The sequence below is a fragment of the Hesperophylax consimilis genome, chromosome 31 (assembly GCF_061612785.1).
Source record: "Hesperophylax consimilis isolate HC1 chromosome 31, BYU_Hcon_1.0, whole genome shotgun sequence".
Lineage (NCBI taxonomy): Eukaryota > Metazoa > Arthropoda > Insecta > Trichoptera > Limnephilidae > Hesperophylax > Hesperophylax consimilis.
Window position 1 is genome coordinate 6,227,795 of NC_142866.1, and position 25,873 is coordinate 6,253,667.

General features: G+C 36.2%; 1 protein-coding gene across 1 annotated transcript; it reads left to right on the top strand.

Moving 5' to 3' along the window:
- Window positions 1-1,164: 1,164 nt before the first annotated feature.
- On the top strand, window positions 1,165-25,873 carry Neurl4 (neuralized E3 ubiquitin protein ligase 4). Its single transcript, XM_089649939.1, has 32 exons — window positions 1,165-1,595; window positions 1,746-1,859; window positions 1,944-2,057; window positions 3,148-3,270; window positions 3,409-3,565; window positions 3,831-3,912; window positions 4,310-4,442; window positions 4,766-4,921; window positions 5,041-5,181; window positions 6,956-7,040; window positions 7,323-7,461; window positions 7,728-7,904; window positions 8,856-8,949; window positions 9,182-9,299; window positions 11,379-11,472; window positions 13,222-13,415; window positions 14,657-14,821; window positions 15,679-15,803; window positions 17,434-17,525; window positions 17,617-17,746; window positions 18,161-18,302; window positions 18,848-19,017; window positions 19,536-19,680; window positions 19,756-19,890; window positions 20,683-20,765; window positions 20,919-21,074; window positions 21,725-21,910; window positions 22,292-23,288; window positions 24,030-24,210; window positions 24,298-24,375; window positions 24,891-24,987; window positions 25,065-25,873. The coding sequence occupies exons 1-32, from the start codon at window positions 1,443-1,445 to the stop codon at window positions 25,170-25,172; spliced, it is 5,064 nt and encodes a 1,687-aa protein (XP_089506065.1). The 5' UTR covers window positions 1,165-1,442; the 3' UTR covers window positions 25,173-25,873.

Consider the following 25,873-nt stretch of genomic DNA (forward strand, 5'->3'; position numbering starts at 1 on the left):
GAAGCTCTTGTTGTCATGTGGTACTTATTAAAGAGAAGGAAAAAGTGAATAGAAAATTTAGGGTTGACCCAATCATAGCTGAAAGATTTTCTGTGGGAACTTTCCAAGTCTAAATTGGTAAATTGAGAAGCGATGAACTAAAGCTCTTTATTTATTTTAGAGTGTCCATCACTTCCTTTAACCATCTACTAGAACGAGTTTCAGAGAGCTTAACATTCCGAAATAAAAAAATGAGAGAGTGCATTTGTCCTGCAAAAAGGCTATCGATATTTTTTAAGTAAGAAAACAATAACAACTCAAATATTTTTTATTATGTGTTTATTATACTAATACTCTCTTCCGTGCATCGTGCATCCCATTTAAACTTTAAAAAATAAAAAAATGTATTTTGAAACAAGTTGATAATTTACCAAAATCTTTTCTTTGTTTTTCTTCTAATTTCTCAAAATCCGGCATGAATGAACAGCAAACTGCTCGCCAAGCCGATAATTTTAATGAATTATTTTTATACCCTTCTGTCGTTTTATCCCACAGCACAACTCTTTCTTCGACCAATGGGATTAAATTTTCGGGATTTATTTCCTTATCCATCATTATAGTTTTAATTTATTTACTTAACAAAATAACCAAATACAACCACGCAGCGTGCCTGCTTCTTTGCGACTGGGAGCGAGCGAGGAGGGGTCGGGGTGTGGCGGGGACTTTGCCGGAACGACTAGGCGGCAAGTGTGAACAGCTCCATACAAAACTATGAGCGAGTGAGTTCCGAGACGATTTTAAAACGGACGCGCTGCGCTGGCGATCCATCTGACAAAAAGTGCCTGATGCGTTTTAAAATCGTGTCGGACAAGTGTGAACAGCTCTATACATCCACTACAGCCGCTAGGGCATCCGATTTTAAAACGGGACCCGCCTCCGTTTTTAAAACGGAAGGGGGAACGGGCCCTAAGATGAGAGCAAGGACAAAATAATACTAAATTAGACATTCTTAGTTTCTCGTCAGTACCTGACGACCCACACTTTGGTAAAGAGCGGTGCAAAAGTCATAGATCAAAAATGTTGCTTTTGATCACAGTTGGCGTCCGTGTTTTCAAAGTACGTTTGCAGGTTGGTATCCCAGATATTGCACCCCAGGCCAGTTAACTTCACTCTGGTCCCCGGCTCGATGCAGATCTGACATGCGCCTGTTTGTCAATCAATAACAGAGAAATCGAGGGACAAGGAAACGTACCTTGCAGTCCTAGCATGACATACGCATCGGTGCCGAGTACCAGGTGTATGGCTGCACTAGCAACCCCTGGGCAGCCGGCAGATCGATACGGCAGGCTCAGTTCTCAGTTTCCAGGTTTCCACTGAGACTTCGCAGATGCAATTGGTCGCCAGACCGTCCTGTCACTCCTTTTAAATACGACAATAAATTGTCAAACCATCAATGAAATACGATGTTTTTCCACCCGAATTGTGGAGAAAACATTAAATTAGTGAATGCAAGATTGACTGCAGAGAAACCGTCGCACGTAACTCAAAATACGCTGGTATTCAGCGGATACCCACTCAACGGAGACTTCAAATTTTTTATTCGAGTTATCAGAAAGGTTTTATTACGTTTCGTTTACTAATTTGAATACAATATTGAAGTATTGGTTTATATTTATTTTGTTTTGTCATATCCAGCTGTTCACCATTCTAAATAGCACTGTTACATTGTAACAAAGTATTAGATTCTCATTTTTGTGATATTGCAGAATGAAGGGCATCGCAAGCATATTATGAAGATAGGAGTAACAACCCTCGATCCCAACATAGCTCCGGTGATTCCAAAATCTATTGAAACCCTTCATAGATATGCAGATACATGGGTGAATCATTTTATTTCATTTCCATGGATTTGTTATTGTTAGTTTGAAACAGTATCCATTATTTATCTGCACTGTTTGTTTCAGTTTCTCTTTGGTGATTGGGTAGCTAACAACCAAAGCCTAAACGGAGCGCGCTATGGAGGGAATATCAATTCTATGAAAGAAGGAGATACAGTTGGAATCCTGCGCACATCTGAGGTACACTTTGAATTTTAGAGTATTGCGCATGGCAGCCCATGTTCCGTTGGTCACTACTAGATCCATACTTCATATGAAATATAATTTGGAGTCACTGATTGTTAACACACTTCGGACGGGAAAGGTATTTCTATCCGTTCGGTCGATTGTTGCTTAAGGACGGGAAGGGTATTTTTATCTTTTGCGCCGGCTTCATTTCAATGGCGGAAAAGAATAAATTATCCAATGTTTTTGTATGAATATTAAATGCCAATCTCTTTCTAAAGGTCACAACTATATGTACATAATTATCAAATCGCAATACAATTCTTCTTTTTATATTTGTATTCGAGTCTTTCGTGTACATAGGTATTTCAACAAAGGGACCTTTTATTATTGAATACCTGACACTTGATAAGCAATGCTTTTGAAGATTAATGAAAAAAGTAATTTTTCCGTTAGTCACTTTATAGCTTGGGTATGCTGAGCTAGTAAGTAGAAACTTTTATTCAAACATTTTCATTATTTTCGAAGATACAGCGATTTAAAAAAAATTAAAATAATTCGTATGGGACCTTTATTTTCTCCCGTCGCCAGCGGTCCGCGGGTGCAAAAGATACCCTCCTGAAGTGTGTTAAGATGAACTTGAGCCACTCGGATCACTCAGATTCTGTTCTTGCACTAGCTGACAGAGCTACGGACCGATGCATATGTCACTACCTACACCGGAACCTTTTGCAGAAACTGATGGATGTTATCATTGCTGATCTACCTTTCTTTTCTGCCATCCTGGATACTGGATGGATGCAGATGGTCGTCAAGAATGGGACCCCGTTATTCCCTTTAGGAGGGAAAATGCTGTTGGGTGCGCCTTGTCGGCGCCTCAGGAGGAAGTTGACCCAAAAGGCGTCAATGCTAACTACGTAATTGTGGATCACTCATTCTTAAATCTCTCTTTCTTCGTAAATAATTTCTTCTTTTATGGAAGTTTGCGACAACTATTTTAACACCTCACAGTCTTTAGCAGCTGGAAGGAGACCATGAGCATCCATCTGAGTTCAGTTCCTTAGCCATGACACGGTTGTTATTTTATTTAAGAATATTGTTTCAGGGAGACCTCGAGTACTCCGTGAATGGCAGGAATTTAGGAGTAGCTGCCAGAGATGTTCCATTGAATGTTTATGGAGTCATCGATCTCTGTGGATTGGCATATCAAGTATCGATTTACAGCAAGGTAATTACATTTTTCAAATTATAGCAATAATTATTTTTACTGCCAATACCTCCGAAGAGCCCCACTCCGTGTCTGGAGTCATTGAGTGGGATGTGAATAAAACAAAGTTTTTATTTTATTATAAATTTATTTTTACAGTTTCTGGACGGTTCCGCCAGCCCAACGTGCTCAGCTTCATTTCGTACTCCGAGCCCTCCGGACAACCAAATCTGCTCACAGTTCCAAGTCCTGTCCGATATGAACTTCGAGTGCAACGTTCGTGCTGTGGATACCACTCATGGCGCTATTCCAAAAGGTAACTATCTTTAACTACTTATAACACACGACCAACACATTATAACTTCCTAAATTATTATTAATGAAAACATTTTGTCAGCACACGGATCGGTACTCTATTGATACAAACTGCACTTGGCAAGCATCTTAATATATTTATATTGACATGCCGTCCGGACCATTTGTGGTCGCCAATTGAAATATACGTATAGAAAATTATTTTAAAAGTAAACTTCAACTTTTCTTAATGTGGTAGGTAAATATTTTAATTGAATTATTTTTAGGAAAACCGACGAAGGCCATCGAAGACAAACTGCGCTTTCACAAGCGCACTGGCACACTGGTCAAACTAAGCACTAGTCGCAGGTAAATAAAATCAGTATCAGTCAGTCAAAATAAGTTTTCACTATTTCTTTAAAAAATTGGACCAACTTCAAAAGGGGTCTGCGGCTTGAATCAAGATCTTTGGTAGATCCCATTATGACCAAGCTTGACTTATTGCAAGTTTAAGTCAGAAATCTATATTTCTTTCTTCTCATTGTTTTTTGTTTTCTCGTAATGTTATTTACATCATGAAATATTTAGCTTTGAAACATTTGTATAACTGGTAGAAATATTAATTATTTCTGGCAATTTTTGCTGTTACTTTGCAGCTCTCGTTCATCCAAAGCATTTCAGTTCATTATCCAGTACTTTCAGTTTATCAGACCAGGTCACTTTTCTAAATTTATATAAAATCTCATATGGTTAATTTTCATTTCAGAACCGCTCAGCGTCGTCACCCTCTCGATGAGTTCAACAACGGCGTTGTGATGACGCACCGTTACCTGCTGGACGATGAGCTGTTTGAAATTAGGATTGACTGCCTTGTCAACAAATGGAGCGGAAGCATTGAGGTAAATAGTGTTATTAATAATTAAAGCTTTACACATACACATACACAACACACAATACAACATCAAGCTGATATTGTGATGAAGCCCTTTATTTAAAGACAGGAAATATTGTACCTATCAAATAAGTGTCTCATCAGTTACAGGCGACAATAATAAAATTTTTATGGACATTTTTGTATGCAAATTTTTGACTAGTGGATCACCTTGTAATGTTTTTTTTTCATATACATACATAATTTTGTCCTATTATATAATCGCAAAATACTTTTTCCTATTTTTCTGCCAATTAAGATATTATACCATATGAGAAATGTGTTATCCAGATGGGTGTAACGTCTCACAACCCTAGCGCCATGGAGTTCCCGGCCACCATGACCAACATGCGCACTGGGACCATCATGATGTCTGGCTGTGGCATCCTCACCAATGGAAGAGGAACTAGGAGGGAGTACGGCAATTTTAACCTTGACCAACTTCAGGTACCCTTTGACTTACTTACATTAAAATTATCCTTAATCAAGAAGCGACAAGAAGTGATGATCCCCAACTTGTATTTGGCGTGTCTGGGCAAAATTTGATTGCTGTACTCTCATTTCAGGCTGGTGACAAGGTCGGTTTGATTCGTAAGACGAATGGCAACCTCCACTACTACATTAATGGGCTCGACCAAGGCGTGGCTGTGTCTCGTTTAAACCAGCAAGTCTGGGGTGTAGTCGACCTGTACGGCATGACTGTCAAGGTATGTTGACCTCAATTAAAATAGTTGTGTATCATTTTTCCTCACAGCTCAACAGTTTTAACTTCTTGATCGCTGATGCTAAATTTTCACCGTTTACCAGCTGATTATATTTTCCTAACAACTTGTTTTTTCCAAAATGATGTTTTTGTAAATTGTCCAATCTTAACAGATAATGTTTTATATATTTTATTAATATAGTATATAAAATCAACCATAAGTAGTTTACATTCCCAGACTTGATATTTTTTATTACCAAAAAATGGACCATTGTTTTTACTCTGCTGTGTATAATTAATGTAGGCATACGACCATAATAAATAAAACACTGATATACAATAAAACCCACATTTACAACCAGGCTCGGCTGGTGCCTTAAATGTTTGGTGGTTAATCGAGCAATTCCTCCAAAACTTAATATATATAATTTATATAAATGTGGGTATCTTACCTATTTATAGAGAAGATCAATTCTTCAACCCTTTTATTATATACTCTATATTTATTACTACGTCAATAATTTTAAATGATTATTTTATTTATATATATATATATTTTTTTTTAAAGAAAGACAAAAATTCCCGGGTTACGAATAACCTGACAATATTTAAAAATCTCCTACTACCACCACAGTAAGCTGAATAGATTGGTTTTTTTTTATATAAGATTAGAGATACTAGAATAATTCTATATAACAGATCTGATAATAACACAATAATTCTCTTCGCGTCATCTTTACGCCGCACGCCGCCCGTTAATCGTTCAGAGGCAATTTTTTTGATAGATTTTGTGTGATATGACGGCTAAGCGATGTATGCTAGGAGCTTCATGCAAAATGACATGTTCTTCATGTTCGTAGCCGTCATAACTGGCATGCGGGAAGCAAAGCTTGTGTCCGCAATAGATTATTCTCAACAAAATTAATATATTTCATTTTAATTTTTAACATATTTATAAAGATTGTGTGCAATTTTGTAATTAAAAATATTATGTAGGAATAAAAATGTTCAATTTTCTTGGCGGTTCAGCGCACGAGTGGATTTTAGCCGCGCCTTACAACATAAATCTATAGTTTGAAGCATTAAATAATAATTAACCCGTTTACAACATAAATCTATAGTTTAAAGTGTTAAATAATAATTAACCAGTTTACAACATAAATCTATAGTTTAAAGCGTTAAATAATGATTTAGGCAATATTTTGTCATTTTAAATATGTAAATAGTACACACATCTGTGGAACTCCGATCTTTTTTTACTGTCATAATATCTATTGTTATAAATAATTACTTAATTTTTATCATATGGAGTGAGAAGCCCTCGGTGCAGGAGGTCTTTATTAATCTGTATTATTTATATATTTAAATACATCTAATTGAATTTAACTTTTATTTTTGTGAATGAATGAATGAATGCAAATATTGAAAGTGGAAATTAACCCACTTTCCGACATCCGTTCCAGGTGAAACTCTGCCGATAGATTCTTTGGTGATGACAATGTATTCCGTCAACTTTTGATAGCAATCATCCATGCACACACGACATATAGGTACGCATTTCACTGAAATTGGATGACATTAGAAAAGTTAATATACTAAATAAATGTCAATCCTACCAAATTCCGAATGGGTAGGAATTAAGAAAATTTTAATTTAAAAGTTCACAGCACTCAAGAGCCAATCCCTGGGGAGGAAAGTTCCATCCTCAGAAACTAAAAGATGTATCTTTTGTAGTTAGGGGTTCATTTTTTCTGTTAATAAATTAAAGATACTTTCAGGTTTCCATCATGGATCCCGACGGAGAAGATCTCGAGGAACATGAAGATATTATGAATGTGCTAGAAATTGGAGAATCTTCTAAAGGTAATCACTTTGAAATGCAATGATTAGCAGTGCCGGCCCTGAGCCAAATGGCTCCTGGCGCTAGTAAAAACCTCAATGGCGCTGAATAAGGTATTATCAGTGCTGCTCCAATTGTGCCTGTACAGGGCCGGCCCTGATGATTACTATGCTATGATTAGTTGACAATGCCGCTCCACTTGGAATAAGATTGTAAATATTGCTTCATTTATGGTGTACGGATTTTCACCATCTCTTGTAGTGGTTTTTAATGTAGTGTCTAATGTCAATGTGTTGTATTCCTAGCTCCTACATTGCCGGCGCCCCTGCTGCGAGGTAACCCCGACCACAGCCCCTCCTGCAGCCAGGACGTGCTCGCTTTCCACCCCAACTGTGGTGCACACGCTGTTGTCATCAACAACGGACAGACCGCTCATCGGCCCTTGTGAGTATATATATTACTATTCTTTATTTAACCTTGTACCATCATTGTATCTTTTTATATTTACTATAAGTACATATAATGACATTATATGTACGTATAGGCTAGCCTTCATAAGATCTCTCCAAGGTGTTTAGCACTACCTCTGGTAGCGATTATTACAAATAACCTCTGTTTCTGCCCGCTTCTTTTTTGGCTGGCACAGGTCTAGCTGCCCTTTTTTTTTACATATTAATTGTGTATCCTTTATTCAGTACTTCCGTTTCCAGCGCTCAAGATGATTTCAACAATGGTGTGGTGTTGACCAACCGCCCCCTCCGTCAAGATGAGCTATTTGAAGTCCGACTGGAAAAGATCATCAGCAAATGGGCCGGATCCATTGAGATAGGAGTTACCATGCATTCCCCAGATGACTTGGAATTCCCTTTCACCATGACTAATATGAAGTAAGTAATCACATATATTGTGTAAATATTATATAATGAACTGATACCACTGGTCCTACTCCTGCTGTACATCTTGATGTATTGTACACTTCTCAAAACTGCAGTTTGTATCATTCAATTATTCTTGTAGATGCTGAGATGAAACTTTCTTCTATGATTATCCATAAATATAAATAAAATATATTATTTCTTTATATTGTTTGGTTCATTTTTACAAAACCCCCGCATATGTTAAAATATGCATCTTTGATGAAAATACACTAGAGATTTTATTTTGTTTTACTGCAGTTTCGTTTATGGCATCACCGGATACAGACTTAATAGAAATTTACAAATTGTTCTCATATATATATATATATATATATATATATATATATATATATATATGTACAGGGTTATTGACAATTACAAACATAAATTCGTAATTCAAAGAAATAATAAAAAGGTCCAAATCACCAATCTAGTTTTTACATTACTAGTCACATTCAAATGAAATTCATTATTCTTTGCACATGTTTATCAATTTTTAAAGATCGATGAGTAAGAGGGGAGGGAGGCTCTTTTGAGGCCTTGTTTGGGTTAATTGAATTTTCTGAAACCCCGGTAGTTTCACAGCTTTCCATGTTAAAATTGCTAAAAATGACAAAATATGTAGGAATAATTTGAGTAATTTTGAAAGGCTGTATTTTGAAATCTATACATATCACAGAAACTGTTTTGATTGTTAATAGCAAATTTAGTATACTTTCAAAAAATAAAAATACTTTTTTGCTGAAAAATTAATCCTTTGTGGTCAAAATTGGAAAAAAACTTCTCAAAAATCTTTTTTAGTATTTAGACCTTATTTTCTGACCTCTGGATCTTTGTAGCGACATACCAAAAATTATAACTACCCCATATGATGTGAAGATGTTCAAATTTACAGTATTGCAACTTAACATTTACTTTTAGATCAGGAACATGGATGATGACTGGGATTGGAATAATGCACAATCGTGTCACAGTGCGCGAGCAGTACGCCACTAGCAGCTTGGATCAACTAGGTGTAAGTACATACAGTAAAACCATTAGACAAGGTTTTCATAGCTCTAGAAATACAAATCCACATTAAAAAAATCAAAGCAAAATATTTCTGTTTCGCTATCACAACGGTGACACGATTCTTCAAAATTTTGAATCCTATTTTGAACTTTTAAAACTCGCCAGATTGATTTTAGGACAAGGCTCTGAAAAAAATATAATTAAACGTGTTAATGGTAGAAATTTTTACATTCTAGGTGGGTGATCGCGTTGGCGTGGTGAGACAGGCGTGCGGTACCTTGCGTTTCTATGTAAATGGAATCGACCAAGGCCCCGCTACCAGCAACATTCCGGAAGGGGTTTACGGAGTGATCGGTAACTTCCATTCTCCACCAAACACCATCCAGTATATCAAGTACTTCATCAATATGGACGAATCTTGCAAAATATAACTTCCAATGTCAAATGTTATTGAACAATACAACTGCCATCAAAAGATATAGATACTGGCGACGTACTGTGAAGTAATGCAAAATCATGTGTTTTTTATTTGAAAATTTCACTTAGAAATATTTAAATGCTTTAATTAAATACTGAGAGTAAAACACTTCTTGGTCTTTGAAACAATAGCGCATTTTTTTTGATTATAGAACAGATCTGCCTCAGGACAGACTTTGTTTAGTAAAGAAATCTATGTAATAAAAAATCAAAATAAAATAAATGCCCGGGTTGCCAGCACTGAAACTGATAAGCCCCAAAAAAAATATTATCAGGTCTATCAAATTAGGTCTGTAAATAGTTAAGTAGACCTCGCATCCAAAAAGTATGTTTCTAATTTTCTCTTATTTAATAAATCAAAAGCAAAATTTCCTCTGAAATCATAAGATTTGTAAGTAGATACTGAAATATCTACCTACTTAATTACATATATTTTTTAATTTCAAATAAGGAATTATACAATTTATCCAAAGAAACGCCCCCAAGGTTATCATAATTCTGAATGTTACCATCTCAATGACAATATTTTTTTCAAACATTATCAGACCTGCAGTACCGTAATATTGGTTATTTCAATTTGACAGCTCGTAGTAGGAACCACGATCATGTGAACTCTGGTGGGATAAAAGGTAGTTTCCAATATGGCAACGATCTTGAACCGAAACGTAATAGACAAATTTACAGACAGATGAAATGCCAAATGGTCGAGTTAAAATAGAACTTCGCTAAGCTCTGTCAATATACAGCATTTTTTTTGTATAACATATGCATTATGACTTATAAAAAGAAAGCTTAGATTACACTAGACAATTTTTATTACAATAATTTAATTATTTATTTATTTTTATTATATATTGAGTTAGTTCATATAACATTTCATATTACATATTGAAATTAGAATGGCTTTGTTTAAAAAAAAATTAAAGGATTTTTAAACATTATTATTTTTATATTTATTACCCCACCACGCGTTGCTGTGGCTCAGTCTGCCTGTGCAGACAGAGAAACCATAGTGCGTTTTGCTTTTACGTCCAACAAATGGCGCTGTTTTAAAAAAAAAGTTTTTTTTATCTGTTACAGGTGACATCTATATAATATAGGTATATAAAACCACATGCGTATTCGAACGCAACGTTGTGTCAACATTTTAAATCAATTGGTTTACGAACATTTACATTTTTATTTAAATAATTTTATTTGAATAATCACCCCAACAATTTAGCTATATGAATGTAGCACACGGTGTATACTGATTTTGTATGATAATTTATTTTTATTTTTATTTATTTGTTAAGACATACACAGTACAATTAGATACAATTAGATATTTTTAGTTGTTACATAGTTGTAGTACCTATTACGTATGTCCATAAAATATCATTACGTAATTTCGCCTGAGATTGTTATAAAATGAAGGAAGTGTGTGGATAATAATAAAAATAATAAATGAATTGAAAACAAGAATTATAATAAGCTCACGAATTGTAATTGACTGTTAATACATAGGAGTTTTGAAAAATGATGTGAAAATATTTTTGAAATATGTCATGCTAAGAAATTTAATAAGTTAGTTTTGTATGTTATAAAGGAATCATGAAAGATGTCTAAATGTAGTAATTTTTCGTAATGGGTGTATGTTGTGATTGCGCGAGTAATTACTGAGTTGTTTGCTGCATTGGTATTGTTGGCTTCAATATGAAATAGTGTAGTGTGCCTGGTACGCCTCGTTGGAACATTTAAACCAATGACCGATAGCAATTCGGGACTATCTATTTTATTATTTAGCAGATTATGTAGAAACAACAGGTCTGACAATGTGCGTCTTTTTTGTAAAGTTAACATATTATTTGTAATATTGTTGTATTTCTTGAGTAAATGTTTCGAAAATTTATATATTAAATATTACGTATTAAGTTCGTATATTTGTAAATATGATTAAAACGTATTTACTTTCAGATCTTTATGGACAGGCAGCACAGGCTTCCATAGTCCAGCTGGCCAGTCCCCCGGAATCTCTCCAGTCTTCGTATTCCAATGCTACATTGCACGGGTGAGATTGTGTTATTTTAATATTTAAAATAATCTAAAATCTGTAATAATAGCACTTAACACTCTGCCTTAGAGCATGTTTTATCATACAACATTTTTGCTATTTTTTAAACCACCGGTCCCTGAATTATTAAGGTGTAACTGGCCCTCACCTATGCATTAATTTTGTACAAAAAATTAGAAACCTGCGCTTACCATTGGTGTACTAAAACAACTTTTAATACATATGTGTAGATGAATGTTTAGTCCACACATATATACGAGGGTGGTCTGAATAATTTCAGACCTAACAATGAAACAAGGTTTTTTTTCCTAAGTTTTTTATTTATTTTTCTACATAGTCTCCTTGTAACTCTACACTCTTCTCCCAGCGATGCTCCCATCTCTCTAACCCATCCAAATAGTTCTCGGCATTTTTCTCTGCAAAATAATTGTTCACAAAGGTGACTGCCTTTTCATTTGACGAAAATCTCTGTCCTCCGAGCGCAGTTTTTAGATTAGGGAACAAAAAGAAGTCGCTTGGGGCTAGATCTGGTGTGTAAGGCGGATGGTCAAGCAGTTCAAACTGTAATTCGTGGATTTTTGCCATGGCAACCGCTGATATGTGAGACGGCGCATTGTCTTGGTGAAACAGGATTTTCTTTTTCTGCAAATGTGGCCGTTTTTCTGCAATTTCTGCCTTTCGCTTGTCAAGTAATGATGGGTAGTATACTCCTGTAATAGTTTTTTCTTTTTGAAGATAATCAATTAAGATAACTCCATGACTATCCCAAAAAACAGTTGCCATCATTTTCCCAGCCGAGAACAGTTTTTGCTTTTTTTGGAGCCGGTTCCCCCTTTGCAGTCCACTGTTTGACTGTATTTTTATTTCGGGCGTATAATGGTGTATCCAAGTTTCATCTACAGTAATTAATCGGCGCCAAAACTCGGATTTATTGCGCCTAAACTGCGCCAACAGAGCGTTGGAAATGTTCATTCGAACACGTTTCACGAGGCACCCAAGTGATAGACAGCTTTCTCATGTCTAAATCTTGATTTAATATGTGACAGACACGTTCTTTGGACATTTTTTTAACCTCTGCTATCTCTCTCATTTTAATTCGGTGGTCGTCTAACAATATTTGGTGTAGTTTAGCAATGTTATCGTCAGTAGTTGCAGTTTTTGGAAATCCCGAACGTTCATCGTCGCCCAAGCTCATACGGCCACGTTTAAATTCATCTGCCCAAAATTTCACTTTGATTTGCGTAGGCGTATTGCCTGTCAAAAACAAAAATTTAATAACAGCTCGATACTCAATTTTTCCATTTTCACAAAAACACACACATCGACTCACTCAAACGACTGTCATCTAAAAATTGCGCGTCCAAAATGGCCGAAACTTTGGTGAGTAACTGTCAAAAGATGCACAACTATATTCACTAGGTTTTATTGATGAGTACCGCCATCTTTGCGCTGAGGTCGGAAACTTTTCAGACCACCCTTGTGTGCAATTATACACATGAAGGTACGAAACATCACCTACGCTGCCTCATAAGTGCGGACTAGCTAAGTTCGTGGCTACAAAATTAGTTTTACTATACTCACTCAGATACTATACCGCCGTTTATTTTGCTAAAGCTGATCATTTTACTAGTCACCAGTTTTCATTATTCAAGGACATTTCTGTTAGTCAGCCTTTTGTAGGATTCCACACCCTGGAGTTCTATTGCCGTCATGAATCTAACATAATCCTGTATTATTATTTTTCAGTGGTGAGTTGGCATTCCATCGCATTTGTGGGGACAATGTTACTGTTGGCCGCAATGGAGACGTTGCCTACCGCTTCAAGAAGAAGATTGTGAAGAACAACCTCCTGCTCAGCAATCGGCCACTGCGAGAGTTTGAGATGTTTCAAGTCCGTATTGACAACAAAGAGTTTAACTGCTGTGGTTTAATATCTATGGGTAAGAAATCACATTTCTAAATTTGCTCTAAATTTTTATGTAAAGCAGCTAACGTGTACCCGGCGTTGCTCGGGGTTATAATGGTTTGGAGTAAAGTTTTGAGGTTGTAAATTCTAGATACCTGAAAACTGGGTCTGTTTTTAAGGTGGAAACAATTTAATTTTCAAGATCACTTGCCATGTTTCCTCGAGCTTCCCAGAATTCCACCATTCCCTACTACATTGTTCATCATCATCATCACTTTTGGCTCTACAACCCCTGGTGGGTCTTGCTTGGCCTCCTCAAGAGTCTTCCTCCACTCATCTCGGTCCCGCGCCAGCTCTCTCCAGTTTCGAAGCTCCAAGGCAGACAAATCTTTGAGGACGTTGTCGCTCCATCTTAACCTTGGCCTTCCCAGGCTCCTTCTCCCTATCGGTCTTGAGCTCAGCAGGGACTTTGGTTCTTGATGCTCGGTCATTCTCTCCACATGACCTAGCCACCGAAGTCTTCCCAGTTTTATGAATTTTGTGACGTTTAGCTCCTTAAACAGAGTATAGAGCTCATTGTTAAAACGTCTGCGCCAAAATCCATTTTCTAGAACCGGTCCGAAGATGCGCCTCAAAATTTTCCTTTCAAAAACGTCCACTGCTCGCTCATTCTTCTTAGTTAGAACCCACGTCTCGGCTGCGTACGTAAGCACTGGTCTAATTAGTGTTTACTACATTGTTACTATTAAAAAAACTACATTATATGTATTGACTTTTATTCGACACTGTATCTCATTCCAGTGCAGAGATGATGCGTTAAGTCTTCTTCGGGCGTACTCGATTTTTCATTCACCATTCACTATTGCATACCACATTGTTACCATTAAAAACAGTATAGATATAATATATGTATAGACTATATTATATCGACTTTCATTCGACTCTATATCTCATTCTAATGCAGAGATAATGCAAAGTCTTCCCCGAGGGTCCCCGACTTCTTCTACCATTCAAACCACTTTCTAAACACTCCTGGCACTAATAAGAACAAACTTTGAAATTTTCTGTGAAATCGGTCCAGTAGTTTTGAGTCTATAAGGTAAAACAAACAATTTAAAAAAATATATTTAGATAAATTAATAATATTGTAACGCTAGTTTCTTGTTCGTGCGTGTGAGTGTGTATATGTAATACAAATCTCCGATGCTCCCAAAAACTATTGTTTCTTATATAAATTGTGCACTTATTACAGATAATTTTATTTTTTGTTGAAAGGTGTGACCACCCAATTCCCTACAAAGGTGGTTCTGCCTCCAATACCACAGGACTTATGCCGGGAAATATACATGCTGGAGGGAAATAATCTCTACAACAACAATGCTAGAAATCGTAGACCTTACACTTTTGACATTGACACTATTCCCGTTGGAACGCTGTTAGGTATTGAAATCTACTAATTAATCCTTCACTAATATTATTAACTAATCCTCATCCTAATTCACAAGGACATCCAACTTGATAGACTTGCCCCAACATTAAATCTTGGTATCATTTCAACGAGCTGGAGGCAAACCACACGTCCATATTTTTGGCACCAGGGGGGTTCCAGAAAGCTTTAAATAAATTATGATATCAATCATAAGTTAACCGCCGAAGAGTATATATTGAAATAACCAGACCCTGCACAGAAAAGTAAGTTTTGTAGCGTAGCTCTTTGTGGGACTTTTCTGCTCATGACCTGAATGTCCATTTTTAACCGCACCACCTGGCATGGCGATGCTAAAAGTAATCAGGCGGGTAAATTATAACACAATTTTTAAAAGTGTATTAAATAATGACAATAATATAATGAATAAGTAACTAAATAATGTAACAAAATATTCAATTTTGGAAACCATCCCAAACTTTTGTTTACCTGATTTGGGATTGGTAGTTATGTTTTTTACACAGCCAGCAATTTGCATGCCATTGTAAAAAGGACTACATAGTAATTTGTAAGCAGATTTTATTTTCGATAATCATATAGTGAATATTACAATATGAGTTGCCTGTATACTAATCACAATCACAATAAAGATATAAATCACCGAAATGGAGACGGTCATGCCGCTCTGCGCACTTGGTTTGTTAACTTTTCCTTGATTGGCTGGTCTGTCAATTTGAATGTCAATGCTTATTCACCATTGTGTATTTTATTTGTCTTGGAAACACCTGTACTTTCCGGTATAATAATTATATAGATTTTTTGTAACATTAAAAAAAAATTAAAGCAATTTTAACATTTTCTTATTTTGTAGGTGTGATGCGCCATGCTGATCGAAGTGTGCACTTCTACGTAGATGGTGTAGACCAAGGAAAGGCTTGGGATATTCAGAACATCAACATGTTTGCAGTTATTGATCTGAACGGGCAATGCACCCAGGTGAATTGAAAATCAACATACTCCATCTATTTTAGTTTACTCCCAAGTAATTGAACCCTTATGCGGAAAATCAGTATTATATGAAAATGTGAGTTCTGAAATAATGGCTGTTAAACATTTCATCTGACTGTAGTGAGCACATACACACTAAAAATCAACAAAATTTATATTTAATAAGGTATTTCAATTCGTAGACAACATGTTTTATATATTTTAATCAATTCATTCTTGTGTTGTAAGAAAAAAAAAAAAAGCCATTTACCATATATCAATAGGTTCCGTTACGACAATTGTAATTTTTGGAGATTATGTCACAACGGTAGCTTCATTCGGCTCCACCAATCACAGAGCAAGGGCACGCACCAGTGATATCCGCGCATGATTTTCTGTACCACAGAACGCCGTGGCAGGGAACGCAGCTAGCATTAAAATGCAAGTTATCGGTAAACTGTCAAACTACACACAAAATTCATTTTTTAGAAGGACATGCACAAAATACAATAATATATTTTCAGATGCCGATATTTTCCATTTGTCCTTGGTTCTGTTTACTAAATGCATATTGGAGAAAATCAAATTGTTAATTAAGTACCCTCTCCCCCTGCTGTGTGCAAGATATCTCAGTTATTTTCATTAAGTTGTGTAAGATGTCTAAGATACCTCAGTTATTTTTATTAAGGTGTTTTTATGTTTTTCTGTTTATTTATGTTTTTTTCTGTATGCAACTATCGTCATCTGTGGTTGAGATTTAAAAATATTTTTTATATACGGCTCGTTATTTGAAGGGATCTGAACAAAAACAGCGTTCTTTCGATAACTTTTCCGCAAAAGGGCTCAATTATAATAAATACAAGGGAACATATAAGTTTCTCATCGACATAAAGTAAACTGTAGAAAAAAAACCCGTAAACCACTACAACAGACGAAATGGTCGATTTAGTGCATCAAACTGTAATGGAAGATCGTCAGAAGTATTATTGCAGGGAATGATAACCGCCGATGAAACTGAAGACTAAACAACAGTCAATGCAGTAGATTGCGGTATGGGAACCAACACTGAAGAAGTCTTTCTCTCTGCAGGAAAAGTGATGGTGACACTTTTTTGTTATTGATTTCCTTTCGAAGGGTGAAACAATTAATGGAGAGTACTATGCTGCATTGCTGGTTAAATTGAAGGCCACTGCAGTTGGCCAAGAAAAAAATCCTGTTTTACCAAGTTTCGCTCGGGTTCTCTCGTGCATTGTCCCAATGTCATAGATGAACGAATTGAAGTTTTAAATTGCTTCCGCCCCCACCACTATTCACCAGATCTAGTTCCCAGCGACTTTTTCCTGTTTCCTAATTTGAAAAAATTTCTCAGGGGAAAAAATTTTAAGTCAAATGCTGAGGTGGAAAATGCTGTAAACCAATATTGTTAAGTTTAGACAGTCAATTTTTTTCTGACCGTTTAAAAGAACAGGAGAAACGTTGGACCAAATATATCGATTTCCAGGGAGACTACATTTTGTTTTGCTTCGAAATAAGTGTTTTTCTTAAGAAGCTAGTGTCTATACCAGAGGTTCTAGTGAGATAATTTTTCAACAGTATCTACCATAATTCTCTGGATTTTCAATTTTATTTTTATTTTCAGGTAACCATTACTCCACCAAAACCACGAGCCTTCGCTAATTCAGAAAATTCCTTGATGCTTTACACTGGTTCATCTCAGATCAAGCAACATACGTGAGTTTCAATTTGCAATGTTCTTCATACAACACAACTGTTGAATTACACTATGTACATTCACATTAATGACAATCTTATTTTCCAACAGTTTTTCAGAGTATTCTGGAGCCAACGTAAGAGTATTGTCAGATGGTTCGAGAGCGTTGAGCAGCAGCTTTACTCCTAGTGGGAAACTGGTTTTCAGCTCAGCATTGTTGAAATTAGATGAAATATTTGAGGTGAATACTTTTTCAATAATCTAATTAGTCCTTTGGCGAAGTGATTGAGTCAAAAGGATTCAATCTTCTATTGATTGATCGATGCCCCATGTACCGTGGACATAGACCAGGTGCTCGATTCTCCAATCCAGGCCGCTCGCAATCGCCATTGAAAGTGCATACATTGGTCGAAGTTTTTATTCTTGAGTCTCATCGAAGGTACATATTCAAATGTCAAAAGTCATTCCACTGGAACAATGAGTGGGTTGAACCAGTTGTACTTGATCAATCATAAGTGGTTCGTAATTGGGTCAAAGTGATTGCATCAATTGAGATCAACCCCGGACTAGTTCTAATTTGTATTGTGTTTTTGATTTGATTTCTGATTGTGACTTATTTTTACCTTACTTACGAAACTAGTTTTTTTTATTTTAGTTTGAGGTTATGGCTTGTGATCACAACCTTATTGGATCCTTGAAAGTGGGAGTTACTGACTTCAACATTCTGAATGCGCATGTAAACTGTAACATCCCCAGCCACATTGAAGGGTTACCAATGAACACATATTACATCGATGGTGAGTTTAATAAAAGTGACCATTTTGTTCCAGATTCCTTCTTTTAAAGTTAAATTTAAACATTTTGAAGATTGGAATACTCGAAACAATATTGGGTAACTATTGTTACTAGTAATGCAAGTATTTTAGTCAGGATATAGTATTTTCCCCAGGTCTTGTATTCACCGGCATTTTCCTCTAAATATTATTTAATCATTGAATACAATGTTAGCGATTCTCAAATGAAAATTTGAAACAGAAAATCTAAAAAAGATATTGAAACCAGAACCTTAGCCTTGCCGAGGCGCTGCTCCACTTTTGGTTAGAGAATCGCTAATATTGTCTTCAATGATGAAATATTACAATTTGAGGTTTTACTTTAGGTTATTCCAAAAACCATTTAAAAAATAATATATTTGTAACAAACATTTATTTTATACATTTTGTATAATTTAGGTCATTTTTATTTTGAGCAGAATTTATATTCTAAGCACTATTTGCTCAATTCTAATATGTAATTAACACTATGTACAATAACAACAATATTATTATTTTATTTATTTCAGAGCAATTCTTGAAGAACAATATCAACAGCAATGTTGGATGCTCTACTTACAATCTGAGGAATCTAAGAAGCAAAGACACAGTCGGCCTCCGGCGTATTGGATACACAGATGCCGTCTGTCTAATCATTAATTCTGTTGAACGAGGAGTTGTGTTTGAGAAGATTCCCGATGTGAGTGAGATCATTATTTATGTCCGTAATAACAAAATATGATAATTTCATTCAGTATTCATTAGTGCAAAAGCTCGCCTAGCCATGTTAGAAATTAGATTTTTACCCACCTCCCAATGTTGCCCAACTGGTTGGCGAGACACAGTTCCCCTGTTGTACAATGACCGAGGCGTTCTTGTGAGATGTTACCATGATTGCGAGAGAAAGTGTGAAACACCTACCAATGCTGCCCAGCTGGTTGGCGAGACACAGTTCCCCTGGTTGTACACTGTACAAGATAGAGGCGTTCTTGTGAGATGTTACCATGATTGTGAGAGTCTTGGAATTGGGATACAACGAAACTCGCTTAAAAAGTTCCCACTTAAGTTTGTTTTTTCGGTCTCTTTAAGACTGAATTTGAAAAATGGCCCAATTTATCCCACAAACATATACGATTTTTTCTGCGTAAGAGGATTGTTTCCGGTTCCTTGGAATTGTATTTTCTTAAGAGAGTTATGCTGTAATTATTTTGATTGCAGAAAGTGTTTGTGGTGGTAGAGATCAATGGGCCTCCGCAGGGGCTACGAGTGACCTCCCTGGATGGCCAACTGGATATGAGTGGGGGTCCGGAAGACAATCTGCACAGTGTACACATGATTGATTCTATAGGAAATCATAGCGAAGGTGAGTGCTCATTCATTTAAAACAGTTTTATTTTCACACATGTGGTATTGCGTTTATTTGTATGTATTATTATAGATTGCGTCTACCTTCCTGTCAACCGCATAATGCGAGGAACGCAAGCGAAGCGTCGACCCAGTCTGCCCTTTGTCGGGTTCCACACCCCAGAGTTCAATTGCCATCACGGAGCTAATATAATCCTGGATCCAGAAGGTTTGTTCCACTTTTAAATATGTTTATTTATTTTGTGACACTATAAATATAAATATATACCTAAATATTATATTTTGCAAAAAAATGTATGTATTAATGTAACTATGATCTATATTTAAAAAAAAAAAAAAAAAAAAAAAAAAAAAAAAAAAAAAAAAAAAAAAAAAAAAAACTACCGAAAGGGTATTTTTATTTTTTTTATCTTTGCTCAGATTTTCCTTGATGAATGGTTTTGAGAGTCAAATTCAATCTTCCCCGATAGTTCTGACTATCAACCGACGATAAGAACTCACAAAAACCTAGATTCTTAGAATATTCCTTTTTCATTTAATTTCATCTTTAACCCTCAGTGTGCCCTGAAATCCACTGTGGATTTCAGACATTTGAACCTGTAATGTGTCGACGAATACACAGTAGATTCGCTAGTAGTTCACTGCACTTTCCCCTGTTTTATTCTATTTTGTAGCATAATGGCATATGTACTAACATGTTTTTTTTATATTATGATATATTATTTGCAAGGAAATAATATATCATAATATGAGAATATATTCTTATTCTCTCATTTTGTCAAGTAAAAATATATTCATTTTACGTGTACAATTAACAAAATCATAATTTTGCAAAAATGCAACCGGTTTAGAAAGCCAATCACTACAGACCACCAAGTTCAAACTCATACTGCAGGTGCATGGAAGCCTCTAGTGTTCCCAGGTCGAACACCACGCCAACAGTCCATTTGCATAATTCATATTTTATACATTGCATTACATTTTTCGCTTTATTTTTTAGCAAGGTCAGTGTACCGTGAAAACACCTACAACCATGGATTGGTGGTGGCCAATCGGCAAGTTCTCCGTGGACAATCTTATCAGGTGTGTAGAGTACGTTTTGTAGACCACTCTTAATATTCCTCATCCGTCTTCAATATAGTGATTCCCAAATCCCCACTGATAAATATGTAAACAGTTTGTATATTATAAACATCTGCTTGATGATTAACAACTCTTTTTGTAATTATTATACAGGTGTCCGTGCAGAGGATGAACACCAAGTGGATAGGTAGCCTTGGCGTCGGTGCAGCGCGGTACTGGCTGCCCAACTGCTTCCCGCCATCAGCAGCTGACCTCGGCGTGGGCTACTGGATCGTCACCTGTGATACTTTGTACCTTGATGGCTACAAGGCAAACTCGATTCTTTCATTTACATCTAATTGGCTGAGCGTAGCGAAGTCCTTTTTCAACTCGTCCACTTTGCATTTGGTCAAAGTCTATAAATTGGTTTGTGTGTACCGGATCTGGTCAATCATGTCAAGATGGTAGCCGTGTTAGTTGGCGCGTGCATGCCCTCTTGTGCACGAGTTGTCAATTCGGAATAATCAACATTACGCAATGTCAAGTAGTATTAAGGAGTAGCCACAAATACCTAGATTTATTTCTACTTTCATTCAAAAATGTCAGATGAGTATGTATAGGACTAGCTGTTTTCTCGACAATATCCAAAGGAAACTAAACAAATCTTGACTGGAGTGACTTCAAGAGAGACTGGGTTTCCAATGACCAATGCCACCAAAATAGTACAGGATGGGGAGGCCTGGGGGTGCCTTATCGGAGCAATGGGTCTATGACCTTTCTAGGAAATTATGACAATGATTTCTTTAACATTTAGACTTGATTTAAGGTTTTGACTGACATTATATTACGTATTACATAAGTAGACTTTTGGGATGTTGCAAGATGGAGGAGGACTGCCTCCTTCTTGCAACATCCCAAAAGTCAACCAACATAACATTCTTCATAGTTACAATTTTCCATACTTTTATGACTGATTGCAGAAAAAGACTGACTATGGTCAGATTCTGGATCGGCTGCGTGTTGGAGCCATTGTGTCCATTCTGTTCACCGAGCAGGGGGAATTACAAATGGTGGTAGACGGGGTTAACTTTGGCACCTTTGTGAAAATCAACCCGAAGTTCAGGGAGCTATACCCCATCATCGATGTGTATGGAAAATGCGAGCAGGTGAATGTCTTTTTATTTGTCCGCCAATTTACTATTTTATGTCTGTATGCGTCAAAAATATTATATGATTTGCGTAGTGTTTATTTGCTACTGTGCGTTTTTTGCGTTTTCAATTTCATTTGCGTATTTGTCATTTGTATTTGCAACTATATTGAGTGTGTTTTGATCAAAGGCGTCATTCCAAAAAACAAAATTTATATATAGCAAATGTTCTCTAAGAAATGTGGATCCTGAAGTGAATCTTAAGCTCCAATTTTTTTAAAGAATTAAAAAATATTTACAATTATTTATTTCAAGCAATCATAAATTTAATGGGATACCGCCTTGGACTAAGAAATCGAGGTTACACATCCCACTAAGGAATTATCTCTGTTGTTTCAGGCTGCATTCTTGAATGCACCAGAAGATGGGGATACAGTGGAGGTGTCTATGCTGGATGATCTATCTAACTCTGTCACTGTGACGGTTAAGGGAAATCAAATAGATGACACCCATAACGATGACGTTGCATCAGGCTATGATGCCACGCAGCAGTGCGAGAAAGCAGATCTGGAATATCATGAAAAAGAAACCTTTCATGGATATGAAGACTTTGCTAAAGTCCCCGAAGGTTCTTCTATCGCCAAGAGTATATCATATGATGAAAGTCTTGACATCCTCATGCAAAACCCGTGCGTGGCAAATGAGTTGAAGAACATTGAAATAAAGAATAAGTCAGTCTTGTCAATTCAACGCAAAGAATGCAGCAATGTTTGGACCAAATGTTTCGACTCCATTGATTTGCCGCCTTCAATGGGTATCACTGATCCCAGGTCACCATTCCAGCACTCCTTCCCCTTTACATCTGAAGATGAGAAGAGCAGCGTCAGCAACCTGTCAAGGAGCCTGTCTTCCCAGCACATGTCAGCCGCCCCTGTTGCCGCCATAGCTCCCCCAGAAGCCTTTGCCGGAGCCAGCAATGTAGAACTTCCACTTCCAGCCTTTTTCAAGGATCCTGGGAAACCGAATTCTGATAGATTTAACCAAATAATGAGTGCAATGATCGAGCACTTTGAACTCGAAAATGCAATTGTCAGTGTCTATCACGAACCAGACACTAATGAACAAGCCTCCATCACCACGAGGAATGAATTCCGGACTCCGGAAAACGATTGCAATCACAGTTTTGCCAATAATGGCTTATTGACTGGCTCGTGCGTAATGGACGGTGATCCTGTAACAGAGGGTTTTCATTGCAACAACATGAACTGTGTCTACATGAGGCAGTTGCTGCTGTACAGGCAGCAAATGATTTTACCTGATTGTTTCTCCAACACCTATCCACGCTGCTTCTGCCACGCCTGCTACTTGGCCGTCCCCTCCAGCAGGATTCCTCACGGTGTGTATTTTCTTATTTCAATTCACCTTTCCATGCCCTTTTACTCTGCAGCTGTGTTGTTGGACATTTTATTTATTTATTTATTGGACAATTTGTATAGCGCCGCTTTTGTGAGACATCACCTCAGGGGCGCTTTGTATGATTCCATCAATTTACTAAATATGAAAATAAATTGTCCTATGAAGTTAAGTATAAGAATTAGGTACATAAATATTAAATGTATTCTTTCTTTTCATTAAATAAGATAATCTTGTTGGAAAATGTTATTTCTGCGATCTTTTAATACAAGGGTTAGTGAAAGATTGTATAGAAAAGAACAGTTTAATTACGGCAATGCGATTATTTATTGAAACAGACTGCCAGTCTGGATGCGTATTTATTAAGTCTGATTAACCTTACAAAAAACTTTATGACTCCTGTCTGTTATGTTTGTTTATATAAACAATAGTTTAAGTGATGTCTTTTTTTTAAATTTTATTTTAACTAAACAAGAGTATGAATAAGTAGATCATTGATGAGCACGCCTATTTTAGTATAGAACCAAAACAAAAATTTTAACAATTCAAGTTTATCTTAATTACAATTTTGTTATTATTACTTAATAAACTGTTTAAATCACATAATATGATTTAAGTTTTGCTAGGTATTGCTGTGTAGCATAACTACAATTGTATATATATTGGATTTAAATATGTATGTAAAAGAATTACTATTGTAATGAATATGTTATTTTTCTCTCAGGTTGGGTGCGTTTCCCAATCCGTGGATTCGAGAACCCAAATCCAAAATGGGATAGGGGCTACTGGCACGTACCCCCCTGGGCGGCCAACCAGGCTCTCATGATGGGCAACTGCCAAGACGCTCCCTTCCGGCTGGAGAGGGTCCTGCGCTCCACTACAGAATCCAACAGTCTTAAACAGAGGTTCATATTAGCACTTTCAGTTTTGTTTCAATTTTTCTGTAAAATAAACTAATTATCAATGATAATCCCATTATTTTATTTTTGTAGGTTCAGAGCAAGCCGTGGGAGAACATACTTTTTAGGAGCTGCAATTGAAGTGGCACTTTGCCTTGGAGATAAGAATATGTACGTAAATCTGAAAATCATTTACATATGTAACAAAGAAACCATAATATGAGGACTGTTTGCAAACTAACCACCGTTTGGCTATTGGCGGAATAACTTCAGCTTTTCACTATTATTCAACAAAGTTGCCATTTAAATTCAAGTACTTGTCTAGTGAATAACCAATTTCCAAATTAATTCTGCATAAATGTCGGCCGCCTGGGAATGCTAACCTGTCATAGCATTTTGAAGATCATCATCTTCATCGAAGTGTTGGGCCCCCTTCTTCGTATGAGTGAACAGGTGGAAATCAGATAGAGCCAAGTCCGGAATATACGGGGAATGATTTCACTCAGAAGTGGTCCAGTAAAGCAAAGTAACCCCTTTTAGTTTTACCCATTAGAGTAGTGTCTCTGGCACTTATATACACATTATACCGGCAACAAACAGCTCATCATCGGATATACTGTCAACTAACCAGGTCTTGCTTATTAAGATTAGTTTGAAATTGTTGATAACATAATTACTTTTTACAGATGCAGAGGCTGTTGTCCTAAAGGGAAACACGCGTGGAATGCAGTAAATTCATACCGATTTATTGCTGTGTATCTTCACCTAATTGTGCAGCATGATGTAAATATTTTTTGATAAAAGATATTATGTATTTTACTATTAGTAAGTAATTACTAACCTTACTTACTTATTTACAGTTTGATTACTCCGACTCGGAATCTGAAGTAGATGAGAATGAAGAAGAAAATGAAGACGATGATGAAGATGAGGATGGAGATGGTTATGGAGATGAGGAAGATGACTAAAGACAAAAAGGAAGGAAACCTTGATTAAGAGTTTGAAGAAACACAAAAAAAGGAATCTCAAAATTTTATTTTGGTGTTATAATGGTCCAAAAAGGATAAATTTACTTAAGTCGGTAATATATATAAAAAGTATATCTATTTTTTTAAATTAAGTGAAACGACTGAAGAAAGAAAATTAACCCAAAGATGAAGAAAATGTAGGCATCTAAGTTTAAATAAGGCACGGTGATAAAGTCTTGATTCGTATGAATTATAATGCTGAAGGATTAGTGACATCGAGGGCTGTGAGTAGGTAGTTCTAGGAAGGCTATTAGGGAGCAAGCACAAATGACACTATGAGAAAGAGAGCTTATGCTTGTGTGAATGTGAATACTTTTTTTTTATTTTACCTTTACAATGTTGACTTTTCAACGCAATCTATCCCATCATACGGCACGTTTTGACAGAATGTAAGAGTCTTAACGGAACTTCATTACACTTCACAATATTACGCGACATTCGATTTCTGGAAATTCTCATCAATTTGGTGGAATATAAAGTAATTCGGTTTTAAATAAAAGTAAACTCTTTTTGTTGGACTGGTGGTACTTTTGTGAGACTAAAAAAGAGATAAAACTCTTAATTGATCTCTGGAATCAAATGGGAAATGCCACATAATTATTTCAGTTTTTTACAAAATTACAAACTTTCATACATAATAA

Bases quoted from the DNA above. Each gene is read 5' to 3' on its own strand.
- Neurl4 (XM_089649939.1), top strand. From the start codon at position 1,443: ATGTTTTTCCACCCGAATTGTGGAGAAAACATTAAATTAGTGAATGCA. The intron at 13,416-14,656 runs GTAAGAAATCAC...TTTTGTTGAAAG, and splicing joins CTGTGGTTTAATATCTATGG to GTGTGACCACCCAATTCCCT. The intron at 19,018-19,535 runs GTGAGTGAGATC...TTTTGATTGCAG, and splicing joins TGTTTGAGAAGATTCCCGAT to AAAGTGTTTGTGGTGGTAGA.